Source organism: Trichosurus vulpecula, chromosome 6, assembly GCF_011100635.1.
Source record: "Trichosurus vulpecula isolate mTriVul1 chromosome 6, mTriVul1.pri, whole genome shotgun sequence".
NCBI classification, from domain to species: Eukaryota; Metazoa; Chordata; class Mammalia; order Diprotodontia; family Phalangeridae; genus Trichosurus; species Trichosurus vulpecula.
In genome coordinates this window covers 5,058,496-5,074,236 of record NC_050578.1, presented here as the reverse complement: position 1 = coordinate 5,074,236, position 15,741 = coordinate 5,058,496, and the positions used below count along the sequence as shown (strand labels likewise).

At 44.4% G+C, this 15,741-nt stretch overlaps 1 protein-coding gene across 3 annotated transcripts in view; it reads right to left on the bottom strand.

Moving 5' to 3' along the window:
- NRG1 (neuregulin 1) overlaps positions 1–15,741 on the bottom strand; it is an 836,141-nt gene that overhangs the window by 122,640 nt on the left and 697,760 nt on the right. For 2 of the 3 annotated variants that reach the window (XM_036764410.1, XM_036764411.1), the window contains exon 1: positions 8,496–9,179. The exons of the other annotated variant lie outside the window; for it this stretch is intronic. In XM_036764410.1, coding sequence (XP_036620305.1) covers positions 8,496–9,153 — 658 coding nt within the window. In that variant the 5' untranslated portion in view covers positions 9,154–9,179. Of the gene's footprint in view, positions 1–8,495; positions 9,180–15,741 lie in introns of those variants that run through there. 3 annotated transcript variants of the gene reach the window in all.

Here is a 15,741-nt window from a genome sequence, read left to right as displayed (position 1 = left end):
CCTTTGAAATCCTCAAACAAAACTATTCCCCACCTCCTAGCCTTCTTTTCTCAAGGCTGAGTACTTCCAATAACTTAAATTAATCCTCATATGAAATAGACTCCCATCCCTTCACCATACTAGGCACCCTCTTAAACTGTGAACTAAAGCCAACACTTAAGGGTTGTCTGACCAGGGCAGGAAACAACAGAACCATCAGTAATCTGTTTCAGGATTCTCAATTTATTGCAGCCTGAGATCACAGGAGACTTTTGGTTGCCCCATTCCACTCCTGACTAATATGGAGCATACAGTCCACTGCAAGCCTCAGGTGTTTTTCAAACAAGCTTCTATCTAACCATGCCTCCCCCATCCTACACTTGGGGAATTGATTTTTTGTACCTAAGTATGAGATTTTACATTTATATCTATTGAATTTCATCTTATTTGCCTAAATTCAATGATTTAGCTGGTTGGGATCTTTTTGGATTTTGCCTCTGTCATGTACGGTGCTAGGCATCCATTTCTGCTTTGTGCTAGCTGCACATGTGATGACCAACATAGATGTGTCCCTTTAGCTAATTAAATGACAAAAATGTTAAACAAATAGCAAAGGACCCTTCCTACAAACCTGCTATATTGCACTATAGGACTCCTTTTAATTGGATGTTGAACCATTAACATCTCATCACAGAGTGTGGCCATTCAAAGCAATCCCAAACTCATCTCAGTTATTATCATCTAGTCCCTTTCTCTCATCCCCCTACCATGAGATTAGAATGAGTAACTTTGTCATATGCTTTGCTAAACTCTAGGTGTGCTCTACATAGTAAAATACTCCCCTTGATGGACCAGTTGAGTAACTCTGCCTAAACATGAACTACAAAGGGCCAAGTACAAATTGAAAGGTGTCAGGTTAGCATTGGTCTAATCTGTGGTCAAGATCTCCCTTTTACCTTCCTCCCATCCCTCCACTATGAAACCACATACCTACTCAGGTGATATCTAGAATCTCTGGCACCCTGGCACAAAAGCCAAGAATCCAGGACAACTCCTTCATCGGTACAAAAGGAGCAGGGAGAGCAATTAGATTGATCTTTAAGATACATTGCAGTTCTTACACTCTTAAGAATCCGATATAGGGGTAGGAGTTGGGATAAAATGAGAAGAAAGGAGAGTATAAGTGCTTAGAATCAGGAAGAGAAGTGGAATGATGCCTGGGAAGACAGCAGGCAAGAGTGAATAAGGGAGAAATGGAGAAGTCTGAATAGTGAAAAAAGATGTTGTCCATATCTCACATGGCCATAGGTCATACACCAGGAGGAGTAGAGGCAGCTCAGAGGCCTCTGGCGCTTTTTACAAGAATTCTCTCTCCACAAATCTATGAACCACACTGCCCACTACCTCTACCAGAGGCACCCAGCTTAGTGCCTCTCTGAAGGTCCAGAGACAATCATAGACTAGTGGTGGACACAAGATTAGGTTTCACTCATAGAAGGTTTCAAATGAAATTGACCATTACATAATGCCAACAGCAATAATTCTACTTCCGTAGTACTTTAAAGTTTGGTTTTTTTAAAGCACTTGCCTTGGAGTTGGGGTAGGCTAATAAGGGAAATGTAAAGAAAATGGTACATAGTTTATCATCCCCATTGTACAGATGAGGAAACTGATGGGCTGATTGACTTGGCTAGACTCACTCATGAAGTTTAGAGGTGGCGAAGCACATCACATCAAGTCCCCCATGGCTGGACATTTATAGGCACCAATTAGGAAAACTCTAACAAGGTCCCAAAGGAAGAGCAGTCAGACACTGACTTACACAGAGCCCATCTAGACTTCTCTTCCACTGTCTTTTTGATGGAAGATGAAAAATATTTTTTGAAAGAAGCCTTTCATTATCATTTATCCAATTCCATAATGTCCAGTGGCATCTCTCCACCTTAGCCAAAGAAGTGTGACGATTAAAAAGTTCAAGAGACAAAATTTCTGGGTAATTTAATCGTTTTATTAATAAGGCCAGCAGATTATTAATAAAAGGATGGTCATTTGGCTGTCTCTCTTAGACCAAAGACCCCTAATGGCAGTGGGGGTCGGGGGGGCAGTTTGTCTGCCCTTTGAAGAGGAGGGGTTCCTGAGGGATGGCAATCAGTTCTGACTGGTTAACACAATGGGAAGTGGGTTATCTTTAGGGTACATGACTTAGGTAGCTCAAATCTTGGTCAAAGAGACATCAATTCTTGATAATAGGGAGAATCAACCTTTCCCCAGGCCTGTCTGAGCAAACACAATGAGCAGGAATATACCCATTAATCCATACTTAGAATTTCTTTTACTGTCTGATTAGATCTTGGCCCTAGTAAATCTCTAAGAGAGATTTCCCATATTGGTGGATTTCTGGATGAGGAAGGAGAAAGGGGGAAAAACCTTGGTCCTAATATAATAATTAGTTATTAAATACAAGAGAGAATTATTCATTTCTCACAGAAGCCTCTGAATCCACTCCATCCTAAACCACATAGCTCTCAGGCCATCTGAGCAATGAGGCGGATCTGAGTGGCTAAAGCAAATCTACTGTAGTTTGATTAGAGCAGAAATCATTTCAACCTAGAAGGCTTCACTCTTTTCGTTCCTTTTGGTAAGTGTGCCCTTTGTGATATTCTGATCACTGACCTTATTATAAGGGAAACACTTTGAAAGAAAGCACTCCCATCACTGTAGAAGTGAAAGTGATCAAGAAACCCCATTCCTATCCAGTGGAAGAAGGTCTTTGAGTCCATATCTCTGGAACAAAAAAGCAGAACTCCTGAGGATATGTTTATGGATAGAATGAAAATGATTATTCCTACTCTCTTTTGCAGTAAAAGAAAAATAGAGTTCTTTCACTTTTTGAGATACTTTCTAAAATACCTTTCCAAAACAATTAGGAACGAGGCTGCCTACACCAAAAGAGACAGTTGAGATGGACAACCATAGTGTTTCTTTGAAGCAGGGACTGGGGCCCCTTTCTCAGAGTCAGTGTGATTTCCTGGAAAAAGCACAGGGCTGGTCCAAGTCTGGAGATCTGATTCCAAGCACTGCCTCTATCACTCATTAGCCATATGACTTCTGCACTTGGTACATTCCCTCAAGAGAATTAAGAGCTTAATAAAGGCAGAAACTGTGGGGCTTTTTAACTTAGCTTTCTCCTCCAAGCATCTAGCACAGGATCTTACAAGTAGCAGGCTCCAGATAAATGTGTGTTGATTTGGCTTGGATTAGATACGAAGAAGTAACTTTTCAGTGGACATCCATTTCCTCATTTGTAAAGCTGGGATAATAATCACAGCCCTATGAACCTTATAGGATGGTTGGAAGGGCGTGGGGTAGGAAATGGGATAGAAGAGCCCTTTGTTAACTGTGACTGGTTCTATGAGACAGTATCTTCAGAAGCACCTTAGCGTCCAAGCATCCTCAGCATGAATTTCAAAGGCTTAGAAAAATATCTGTGATAAATGACCTTTTAAGAGGAAAATACCACTTTTTCCAAACTCAGACCAGGGAACTGCAAAAATGCTCTTATTGTGATTTTAAAATGACCCCAACAATTCACTCTAGGCTGCTGGGGCAACTCAGCAAAGGCCTGGGAGATTGAGGTCATGGATTCCCCTTACAGAAGCTGTACCCCCTGCCCATTGCTTTCTTTGCCCCCTGTTCCAGTGAGCTCAGCCTGGTGCAGAAATGGAGTCTGAGGTACCCACTCTATGTCTAATCACACATCCTCTGTATCAAGAGCCCAAAGAAGGAACAAAGCCAGAATCAGGGAATGAATCAAACCACTCCTACTTCTAGAACCTTCTAAGTTTCACAAAGAAATTTCATCATAATACCTGGAGGGAGACAGTACAATGATTACGGTCCATTTCCACAGATGAGTAGTGATAAGAAACACTGGCAGACTGCAAAGTTACCTACAGTTGCATAGCCAGGAAAAATAAGGCCTCAGATGGAAACCTGGGACCTTCTGTCTCTCATCCCAGGGCCCTTCTCACTGTCAAAGTTGGAGTCAATGAGGTAGAAACATTTATTTAGCCCAGGTTGAGTGTGAAAATATACCTGTGCCAAAAATGTTATTATCAAGAGAAACCGAGAGACCTATAGGACACAAGTAGAAAGGGGAGAATGAACATTTATTAAGCCCCTACTGTATGCCAGGCACCACACTAAGCAATTTGTAAATATGGTCTCATTAGATCCTTACCACAACCCTGAGAGGTGGGTGCTATTATCACCATTTTACAGGTGAGGAAACTGAGGCAGGCAAACTTGCATAGGGTCACAGAGCTGGTAAAAGTCTGAGGCCAGATTTGAACTCAGGTCTTCCTGACTCCAGGCTCAGTGCTCACTTCTCTGTACACTAGGGGTCCACCTAGCTGCCTCTAAAGGAAGACCAAAATCCCCCAAAGATCTCATTCATTTATTCATTCACTTGACAATTTCTAAGAACATAGTATGCTCAGGGTCTTGTGCTCAGGCCGGCATCTAATTTATGACAAAAAGGAAAGTAGAAAATATCATGATGTATGGGTGAGATAAAGGTAAAGAACTGGCAGAAGGAGAGGTCCTTTCATGGGGGCGGCAGGGAGGGCATCAGGGAAGGATTCAAGGATAAGGTAAAAATTGAAGGAGGGCTTGAAGGAAGAAGAAAACGTCCAGAGAAAGAAATGATAGAAGAGCATGGGAGTTGTGGCCTGAAAGGAATGTAGAGAGGAGGGTATGCCCAAGTACCAGAGAGCAAGCCATAGTCCATGAGAAGGAGATACTTCTCTTAGGGTGGCACCATAGCTTCCTCACTACAGCATGCTTCGCCAACTCTGCTTGTCACCCTGGTTTATCCCCACCCCATCCCACAAGCTGCAAGCTAAAAGAGGTTTCAATATTTTCCATTCCAAAAGCAAGTAAGGGTGTCAAGGTCCTGACAGAGGAAGAGATGAAGGAGCCCAATGTTGCCCAACAAAAGAAGGAAAAGTCCACAATTATCCTGGCTACATGACCATTAGTGCAGGGGAGAAACATAGCCATTTAGGGGACTGACCTCATGTGGAGAAATTGTCCCTGAAGAGGAAAAAGGGCCTAGCTCTATTCTGGCACCTTATTAGTATTCATGAGCTCTGGACATCTACACAGTCTAATATGCTGAAAGTATGATATTATAGGAGCTTGCAAAAGGGAACCATCTACCTTAGGGAGGCTGGCAAGCCTACCATGCATGAGGGTAAATTGAAAAGCTCTATTTTGCCTTCTGCTGCAAGAAAGCCAAGAAAAGCTTGTAATTTAGAGTGGGAAGCCGAGTGAAGCAGGAAAGGAGTAATTCCAATATTGATATAATACAACTCATCATCAGAGAAGGTAGATTGGTCTGGGGGCTAACACAGCAGACACAATTACTGGGATTGTCTCTCTTCTCTTCTCTCCGTCTCCAGGATAAAGAGGAATCAATTAGCCCCCGACACACAGTGACCTTGACAGCAATAGCTCTGAACAGAATATGCTGAGGCAGAGAGAAAAAGGAACGAGGGGAGAGAACTGTTCTGAAATCCACTGCCAGCTACTTTTCTGAGCAGTCCTTCACTCCCAACCACGATGCCTGTGATGAGCTCCTAGCCAAAAATATCTCAGTTGAAAGGATATACACCTCTCCTGGCTGTAAATAAACAAAGCTTTCTCAGATGGGAAGAGAGAAGGCAATGAAATGCAGAAAGGGCATGCTTGGCTTTGCTTCTGATGATGTTCTTGACAGAGAGTAAACAAACATTAACACGAGCAAGGATTGACTAGCACCTACTTCCTGAAAAGAAAGCTGGCCGAGCACTGCGCCACCACTCCCACCTCCCAAAGAGAAATGGACCGGCTTTGGGACCTGCTAACTTTCAGAGACACAATAAAAAGGTGCTAAAGGAACTGCCCACACTGAGAGTTCTGTATCTGGGAGGGAAACTGTCATCAAACCCTTCACCTGGGGAATCTAAGCAAATATTCTGTGGTGCTTGGTTTTTTTAAAATAAAGTTTTAGATCAAGTGTCACCTTCCACACTAAGCTTTTTCTCACACCACACCCCCCCCCCCAAGCTGTTAGTAAATTGTACGATAAAGTTACCATTTATTTACTTTGGGGATATAAATGCAAATGTGTATGTGTGTATGTACGTATGTATATGTGTATATATATATGTATGCATACATATACATTCACATAAATGTATGTGTGTGTCTCCATATATATGTGTGTGTGTGTGTGTATATGTATGTATATGTATGTATATGTATATACACATGTGTGCATACATTTATGAGGATAGGTTGCTCCCCCAGAAAAATGGGAGTTCCTTGGGGGCATCACCACCACTTATCTGAGCACCTAGTGCATAGTAGGCATATAATAATGCTCGATGAGTAAAGTGAATAAATTCTTTCCCAGCCATCACTTTCAGACTCTTGCTCAAATTTAAAACAGGATGATATAACCTTGCACTGGTCCAGCTCGGGACCCAGGGACCATTCTAGAGAGCAGACATCTTCTCAGTGAATGAGAATGTAATCAAAATCCATCTCCAACCCTGGAAAAAGGCATAAAAACTATGTGGGAAGTATAATAACTCATGACACTTCATGGGAGGAAATTTGACTTCAATAAAAATGTCTATTTTTATTATGTCCTTTTCCATGGTATTAGTCAGTACACTATGTATTTTTTAAAATGCCCAAATCTCAGTAGAGTGCATTTCTGAGGGTCCTTCCAAGGAGCACATTTTTGCTTCTTGGCCCCCAAGCCAGCCTAGCCTAGGCAGAAAGGTGCCCTATCTTTTCACTGAAGCGTCATATTTCATATGAGACAAAGGAGTAACCTTGCCGCCCATGCGGAACTGTGCCTGCCTCAGGATCTGCACACTCTGTACCGCTTGTTCCAGGCAAGCCTGTCGCATCTGGTGGCCAGGTGGGAGAGGCCGAGGATGTCGTGATGTCTGTCAGCCCTTTAATAGTGCTCTGGGGATCTGAGGGAGATACAAAGTGGTGTCTGCAGAAAAGGACTTGCTTTCCTGATGGTACCTGGAAAACAAGCCTTTCAGTAGGTTTGTCTCTCACTGGAATGAATGTTGGTAAAGTGAGTGTAAAGAAGACTTCACAACAGCCAAACTAAGTTCTTCTGTGCTGGTGCAGCACTGTCTCACACTGAGCAAAATCCTCAGGGTATGTGGGGGGGGGGAGGGGGGGAGGGGCGGGGTCTTTTTTTTTTCTCCCTAATGTTTGGGATGGAGGAGGGAAGGGTTTCATAATAACATTTCCCTCTCTTTCCAAAAAGGAAAGAAACAACTCTAAGGGAATATATAAGTACCAGGTTTAGGAGAAATCCTCATTTTTCTCTATTAAATACCTATCCATCCCAAAGAGGGGTGGAGCTCAAAGACAGAAATAAAAAATAAGAGATAAAAGATAGAATTCAGAAGATTGCTGGAAAGTTCTTTTCAGGCACAAGTTTAGAACCAAGTGACTTCACAGGATTTCAACCTTGTCTACCTTTCCTCTGTTGCCAGTGGGCCTACTCAGCAGCTGGACAGCGGCATTCTGCCTATGCTCACAGCCTGTTACACTGGGCTGGGGCAATCAAGGTCCAGGCTAAAAGGACACATCTCCAAAACAACTAGGTGTTCTGCAAATGGATTGGGCCCAAATGACTGCCAAGGCAGCTCCTTAAACACCTGATCACACAAGACTGGCCTAACTGGAGAAAGCACTGACAGAATCATGCAGTACCTGGAGTATTCAACAAAAGCACTTCCTAAGCAAAAGATGCCAAAGTACAGGTGGACACAGCAAGGAGTCTTAGGCACTGGATAAGCCAAGGAACTTGAGGAAGTTAACGAGAGGAATTAGCAACCAGAACCAAGAAGACAACAGAGGCAATTCTTGCTGGGGGTGGGGGGTGGGGGGAAGGAAGGGCTCGAAGGTGCTGAATGAGAAGGATAATGAGGGTAGAGGGGCTGTCGTCCAGGAATGGGTGCCAGAGAGGTGAATAGGAGGTAGAGAAAATCAGCAATGGGGAAAAAGAAGAAGTCAACATCTTCTCTAGGACACAAAAGGAACTCAGTTATCCCACATAATTCCAGGAACAGTCCAGCCTTCTACTATTAGGTTTGTCTCATACCCCACAGAGGTACTTACAGAGTCTCTCCCGGCAAGGGGTAGGATCTCTGATCATAGAGGGTTGCTGCTGCTGCTGCTTCATGAGAGCCCTCTCCACATTGTTTCACACAATGTTCTTCATTTTTCCCCCAAGAGTTTATAAAATGCTCCCACTAACTCTTCAGCAACAACTTAGGCATCTTTGCCTACATAAAAATGCAATTTTAAATGGAGAAGAAAAGGCGGGCTGCCTATTTGCTTTGAAAATATAATTTCTGTTCCCCTCCCTTCAGCATGCTCTCTCTCTCTCTCTCCCCCTCTCTCTCCTCCCCCCTTCATTTTCATTTCTTACTTACAAACTTTTGTAGCACTTTGGAGATTCGTTTCAGTGGTTGGTGGCTGTGATGCTGTCATGGGTGCTCTCTCCTCAGAGTCCTGGGTGGGTGGAGGGAAGGAAGGTGCAGCAGAAGGCATCAGAGAGAAGGTTAATGAGGGGTTCTGTGGGGATGGTGGTACCAAAGGGTCAGAGGGCACTCGGGAGCTGCTACCCTGCACTGTAACACCCTGGACTTGGCCCTTCGCTTCCCGGTGGGCCCCAGGGAAAGAAGGTGAGGGGTAAGCCTCTGATGGGTCCCAGATGGTGGAGGCAGCAGTAGGATCCACAGCAGTAATAGGGTCCTGGCCTATCCTTCCTGGGTCGAGGTGAGTAGGGGTGTCATACTCAAATATTTTGTCCACAAACACCCACTTGAGGCCAGCGATGCAGAGGCAGAGGCTGACCAGGCAGGCCAAGATGGGCACAATGCAGATCTTCTCAGAGTTGAGGCAGCCCCGCAGGCGCTCAGCCTCCAGGCAGACACAGCAGGGGATGGCCAGGCCCACAACGGCCCCTTCTCCCCCATCTTCCGCCTGGGCCCCTGGTATTGCCTCAGCTGTGGGGAGCCCATCCAGAGATGGATCCGGACTCAGCTCAGAGGAGGGGCTGGGACAACTCTGTGCAGCTCCCTCCGACATGTCTGAAGCTCCCGTCTCTACAGGCTCACTTCCAAGAGGCCTGGACTCTCACCACCAGGCAGGGCACCCCCCAACAAAATGAGACAGCATCTCAGCGGTGAAAATCAATAGGTTGTCTTTGGCCAAGACCATGATCCAAATCAGGAAGAGTTGAGGAGAAAATAAGAGGGGAAAGAAGAAAAGCAAAAACTCTTCCTGACAACTAGGAAGGGAAAGTGATTAAGCAATTATCCAGTGTCTGCTCCTGGGCCACTTTGCTAGTTTCTGTGAATACCTCTGAGCATCCTGGCTCTGCTCTGAAACAGGGTAAAGATGAAACGGGGCGGGGGGGGGGGGGGGGGGAAGAGAAAGCAAAGCAGAACACCAGCCAGGCGCCGTTCAATTAAGTAAACCAGTAGCCCAGTGCAAAAGACAGGGCTCTCACCTGGACCATCTGAGGCTGGGGTCTGCTTAGCGGAGGAAAACAACTGGCATTCAGGAAGAGCAAAAGGCAAAGCCCTGAGAACAGGAGCGGCCGCGGGGGCAGGAGAGGCGGCAGCGGCAGCGGCAGAGGCAGCGGCAGAGGCAGAGACAGAGGCAGAGACAGCGGCGGCGGCGAGGGGAGCGGCAGCACACGCAGTGGTAACAGCATCCTGGTCTGTTTCAGCAGCGGCGGCAGCGGACAGCGGCTGCAAGGGGCTGAATCATTAGCGAGCAGCAGGTGCCTGCTCTCCGCGCATCCCTGCAAACAGCGGCATCATCGCAGAGCTAGGCTAGATGAGGAGGGCTGGGGCCAGGAGGGCTGGGTGCCTCCCTGCCCCGCCCCCCACCCGCCGCGCACACACTCCTCTTTGTCCTTCTGGAGGCAGGCACGAGTACATAGGCACTTTCTGGCTCTCCGGCTCCTTCCTTCTTCACAGTCCCTTTCTCCTGGTCATCTATACTCTGTGTCCCCTTCTATCTGTTCCCTCCTCCCCTCTCTCCCATCCACCACTCCATCTCTCTCTCTCTCTCTCTCTCTCTCTCTCTCTCTCTCTCTCTCTCTCTCTCTCTCTCTCTCCTGAGTTCAGTTAAATCAGTATACCCAGCAACACAAGACTACCAGTGCCAGTGACTTCCGATTTTATCCAATTAGAAGGAATAAAGGCCATCGAATCAAAGACAAGCAGGCAGGCAGCAGTTCTGCTCAGTCTCCATCCCTCCCCCCACTCCCCTTTCTCCTTTTTACTCTCCTCTTTTCCCTCTAGTACCCCCCTTTCAAGCTCCTACCCCAACCTTGCTTTCCCTCAGTCATATTTGTTCTTTTCCTTTGAGCCAAGGTTAGGTCAGGAAAAGGCAGTAATCAATGTCCTCCATCTAACAACGCTGGTTGGGAGGGGATGTAGGTGGTTCCTCATGGGCTGAACCAAAGGCTTAGCAAAGTCTGATATTTGATCCATCCCCAGAGACGAAAGCTTTGCAGTAGCAACTTTTTTCCTGCCTGCTGCCTGCAGATTCCACTCCTTCCTAGCACTCTAATAAGGTTCATTCAGTGAGAACACTAGTTTTACTTGACTTTTGCCTGGCCATTAGAAAAATTCTACCATGGACAGTCCCACATTCATACTATTAAGAAGATGACTAGTTTAGAAAACACCCTTTTCCCATGGGTTTTGAAATAAAAGGCTTTTATGGAGGACAAATAGTCTACCCAGAGTACCTCAATTTGGTTCCCTGAAAGGGCCCCATCTCTTTGAGCCCTCACTGCTAATCTCCTCCTCCAGAATGACCTCACTTTAATACTAGTCAGAAAGTAAGTCAATGTGGTTGGGAGCTAACACTACCAATTCTTGCCCTGTAATATTCCAAAGGTGCCTGATTTCTCAGGTTTATATACTATCCACTCCTATCACCAATAGAATGGTCAAGTAAGTACCTGTAATAAGAAATGTATTCCATACAGATGGGGCTCCCAGTCTTCCTTTTTTCTTTCTTTCTTTCTATTTATCTACATATACATATTTTTTTTCCAAATTAGCAGCTATTCCAGCACTCAAAGGGATAAAAAGTCTGTGATTGAGATCCCAGAGAAGAGTAGCAATGAGAACAGTGGAGAAACTGTCCCAAATGGTTTAAACCCTTAATCCACAGCCTTTGTCACCAGGACACCTTAGTGGATTCCTGGGAACTATTCAATCTATCTCTATCAATAGGAGTCTAAAACAACAACCACCACCACCACCACCTTCCCCAGCTTATGCTATTTTAGCATTGAGAGCTTCCTGGTAGCACCAATTTTTCCTTTGAAAACTGACATCGATAAAGTAAATTACAACTGTTTTGTGCTTGTACATCTTGAGAACTCCTAAATATTTAAAAAATTCTAAATAGGCACAAACTCATTCTGATGCCATTTTTCAAAATGTATTTATTCTACAATTATAAATGATTCAAAGTATGCCGATCGCCAAGTTATGGTTGTAGTCCTGTAACTTCAAATGTGTCAGAGCCAATTGGCCTGTCTGAGCCAAAGCTCCAACAAAGAGAATTATGCTTACATGTCCCCCCCAACAAATCGTGCAGCAGTAAGCTGAGAACAGCAACCATCCCAAAGCTATTTATTTCCATTGTTATATTTTAATTTTTGAACATTTCTGATGAATGAATATTCCAAAGATCTGTGCTTTTTGGCAGATAAGTTAAATCCCTCCACTGATGTAGGGCATAACCCGCCGGTGGGTCAGTGGATAAAGCCTAAAGAGTGGCCCAACCCTCAAGAAAGTTGAGTAATTTACCCAGGGGGTAAGCAGCTAGTGCACTTCAGAGGCAGAATGGAGCTCCAAACTGGATAATCTCTCAACCAAACAAAGCTGAGGGCAGTTAAACAGCACAGTGGGGAGAGATCTGGGCCGAGAGTCGGGATGACAAGTTCAGTTTTTGCCTCATTGACTAGCTGTATGATCCTGGGCAAGTCATTAACCTTGATGTGTTTCAGCTTCCTTGACACTAAGATGGGTATCATACTAGCACCTCCCGAGGTTGTTGTGAGGATTGAAATGAGATAACATTTGTCAAGCACAGTACCCGGCACATAGTAGGTGCTATATAAATACTGCCTATTAGTATGATTATTAAACAGCTCGGTATCCCTCTCTATAAATCTTGTATTCAAGGATGCAAGTAAGTACATATGTTACCAACACACTTAATAAAGAATATGAAAACCCATGTGCCTCAAAACGTGTCAATTCCTTTAGAACTTTTGAACTCAGTGTTGAAGGCTTAGAATTCCTGAAGAGCTGTGGATACGATAGTAATCACAACTTTTCCTTGACTAATGTTGACATTGTTCAGTCATGTCCAATTCTCTGTGACCACATGCGGGGTTTTCTTGGCAAAGGTACTGGAGTGGCTTGCCATGTTCTTCTCCAACTCATTTTACACATGAGAAAACTGAGGCAAATAGGGTTAAGTGATTTGCCCAGCCTCACCCAGCTAGTAACTGTTCTGAAGCTGGATTTGAACTCAGGTCTCCCCTGCCTCCAGGCCCAGAGCTCTATCCACTGTGCCAGCTAGATTATCTCCAGATTACCCAATTTATATATAACACTCCCTTCTCTTCTCCTCACTTTCAGATTCAACAACAGGGATGTTTCAAACACGTTTTGTTCATTTTCTCCACTGTTAAAATCTCAGCACCTTGGTCTTCTCCTTGGTGAAATGATGGAAATCTCATAGAATAGAAGTTTTCCACAGGTCCTTCCCGTTCTACGTTCTATGAGCCAACAAGATGACCTGGAATATGTTTTAGGAAGGAATATGTTGCTTTATGTTTTTTCAGAACATTTCCTTCTTTTATAGACCCAATGAGAGAGTCACCATGGGCATTTCCATCTGCTGATCACATCCGATTTATCGTCTATAGATCTTGCTGGTGCTCCCCCATTACCATGAGCTCCTAGAGGGCTGGGACACTCTTTGGCTTTTCTTGGTATCTGCATCACTTAACACAATACCAGGTACAAAGAAGGCACTTAACAAATGTTTGTTGACTGACTACCCAAGGCCAATGCATAAGCCTCAGGGACAGGATTAGAACCATCAAGTCCAGAAGTCTTAGTGCTAGCCCATCTAGGTATGCACAAGAAACCAGCAGCAATGAACTGAATTTGAAAGAATGTTCCCAACCTGCTACTTCTCCAAGAGCAACTAGCTCTCATGCTATTCGCTAGTACTTATTAAGTGCTGCATATATTCAGAAGATGAGCAGCTGGGCTTGGTTCATCTCTGATTCTAGTATTAAAAACTCTCTGCTCTTATCAAGGAAATTGAGACTATCCAAAGGCTAGAAAAGACAACTCAGAGGAGGCTCTTTTGCAAAAACTTCTTCCCAAAGCCTGCAAATAAAGAAGGCTCCAAAATCAAAGTAACTCTTTATTTCCATCCAGATGCCCGGTTTAGCTCAGAGCCCACCAGCATCCAGCAGCATCATGCCCTAAAGCTGGGTGCTCTCTTTTTTGTTCCTTCCTTTTCTGAGTTCTTCTTGAATTAGATTCTAAGGCCCCTGAGGGCAGGGGCTGTCTTTCTTCTTCTTATTTGTGTCCTCAGAACTGAGAGTAGCATCTGGCAAACAGTAGAGGCTTAATACAAGTTTATTGTTTACCTTTACATCCATCTTTGCACCTAGAGCTGCATCTTTGCCTACTTATCAAGTGATTGCAGGTAACAAACATGTTTTTGTTTTTTAAGACATAGAAAAGGAGTTTTAAAAAAAACACTCGATATATCAACCATGTTTGAGAGTGAATATAGTATTTTATACATATAGTCACATTGTGGTATTTTCAACACAGTGGACAGAGCACTGGGCCTGAAGTCAGAAAGTTGTTGTTCAGTCATCCAATCTTGTCCACCTCTTCATGACCCTGTAGACCACAGCACGACAGGCCCTTCTATGCTCCACTATCTCTTGAAATCTGCCCAATTTCATGTTCATTGTTCCCATGACACTCTCTATCCATCTCATCCTCTGCCACCCCCTTTTCCTTTTGCCTTCAGTCTTCCCCAACATCACGGTTTTTTCCAATGAATCTCTTCTTATTATGTGGCCAAAACCACCCTCAGACACTCATTAGCTTTGCAACCTTGGGGAAGTCATTTAACCTCTGTCTACCTCAGTTTCCACAACTATAAAAAGGGGATAATAGAGGACCCACCTCTCAGGGTTATTGTAAGGATCAAATACATAATATTTGTTAAGTACTTAGCACAGTACGTGGTGTATAGTAGGCACTATATAACTGCTAGCCATTGTATCATCATCATAATTACCATCATGAGAGAGAAGGAGAGAGAGGAAATGTACATATTCTCAGTGTCAGGACATTCTACTATCCATAGGATGGAGTTATTTATTTTGTAATAAATCAAGTCGTATCAACCAGAAAATGAATGACTTGAAAGGAGAAGGACCATTCATGCACTAGAAGGGAGGAATACAGGATGCATAACCTTAGTGAGGCCCTGGTACTAATGAAATATTAAAGGAACCACAGGAAAATCACCATGGACCAGAGATGTTCCAAAGAAGACTCAAGGAAATCCATGAAAAAATACTACAGAGGCCGATGGGATATGGATGGCCTACGATCTCCGCTAGGGAGAGAGAGCACCCCCCATGTTCTAGAAGGTCACAGCACAATGGGATCAGGAAAGACTCAAACCCTAGGAAGGAGTCAAGTAAGCATCTCCCAGGCACTGTGCTAGATGCTAGGGAAATTAGCCTGACAGCAAACACGCCCAGGGCTCCAAGCTCTCCCAGTGTATCTGGGCAGGCCACATACACACATAGCAACAAATTCAAAATAAGTGAATTCCAACTCAATAGGGTACTTTTTCTAGGTAGGAGAAGGAGAAGGGTTGGGGGAGGGGCAGAGTAGGATCCATAGGATTTATCCATACATTAGCTTTGTCCTCCAAGTGGACTGACTGCTCCTTGAAGGCGGATGCTACATTATATATAAGTCCATTGATCTTTGTATCTCCCACAATGCTTAGAACATTGTTGGCCACATGGTGCTAGTCAGCATTCTGGACTCTAGGCAAAGAGGTCCTCTTGAGCAAAAAAGGAAGGGGGGATAAAGAAAAGAAGAGAGGCCAAGACAGGACAGGACTTGGGGCTCCTAAATTGACAATTAGCTCAACATTAGCAAATGGGGGGAAAAAAGTCAATTCTGTCTTAGGCTGCTCCAGCAGCACTGAAACAAAGACAGGGATGGTTGGTCCCGTTGCCCTCTGCCCAGATCAGGCCACATCTCTAGATGTGGGATCAGGTTCTGGTCCAGTTTTAAAGAAGGGATGAGTTGGAGCATGTTCAGGAGTAGGCCAGAATTGGGAAAGGATTAAACTGTGCAATGAGATGACGGATTGGACAAATCTGAGGTTTTCAGACTAGAGAAGAAAAGAGCTGGAGGGAGAGGCATGAGAGGGGTCTGCACATAACCGAAGGCTTCTCAAGTGACAAGGACTGGACTGGTTTGGCTTTCCTCTAGAGGTTAGAACTAGGGACAAGAGGCGGATATTTTAGGAAATCAGATTACAGCTCATTACTGAGGGGAATTGTCGTTCGAT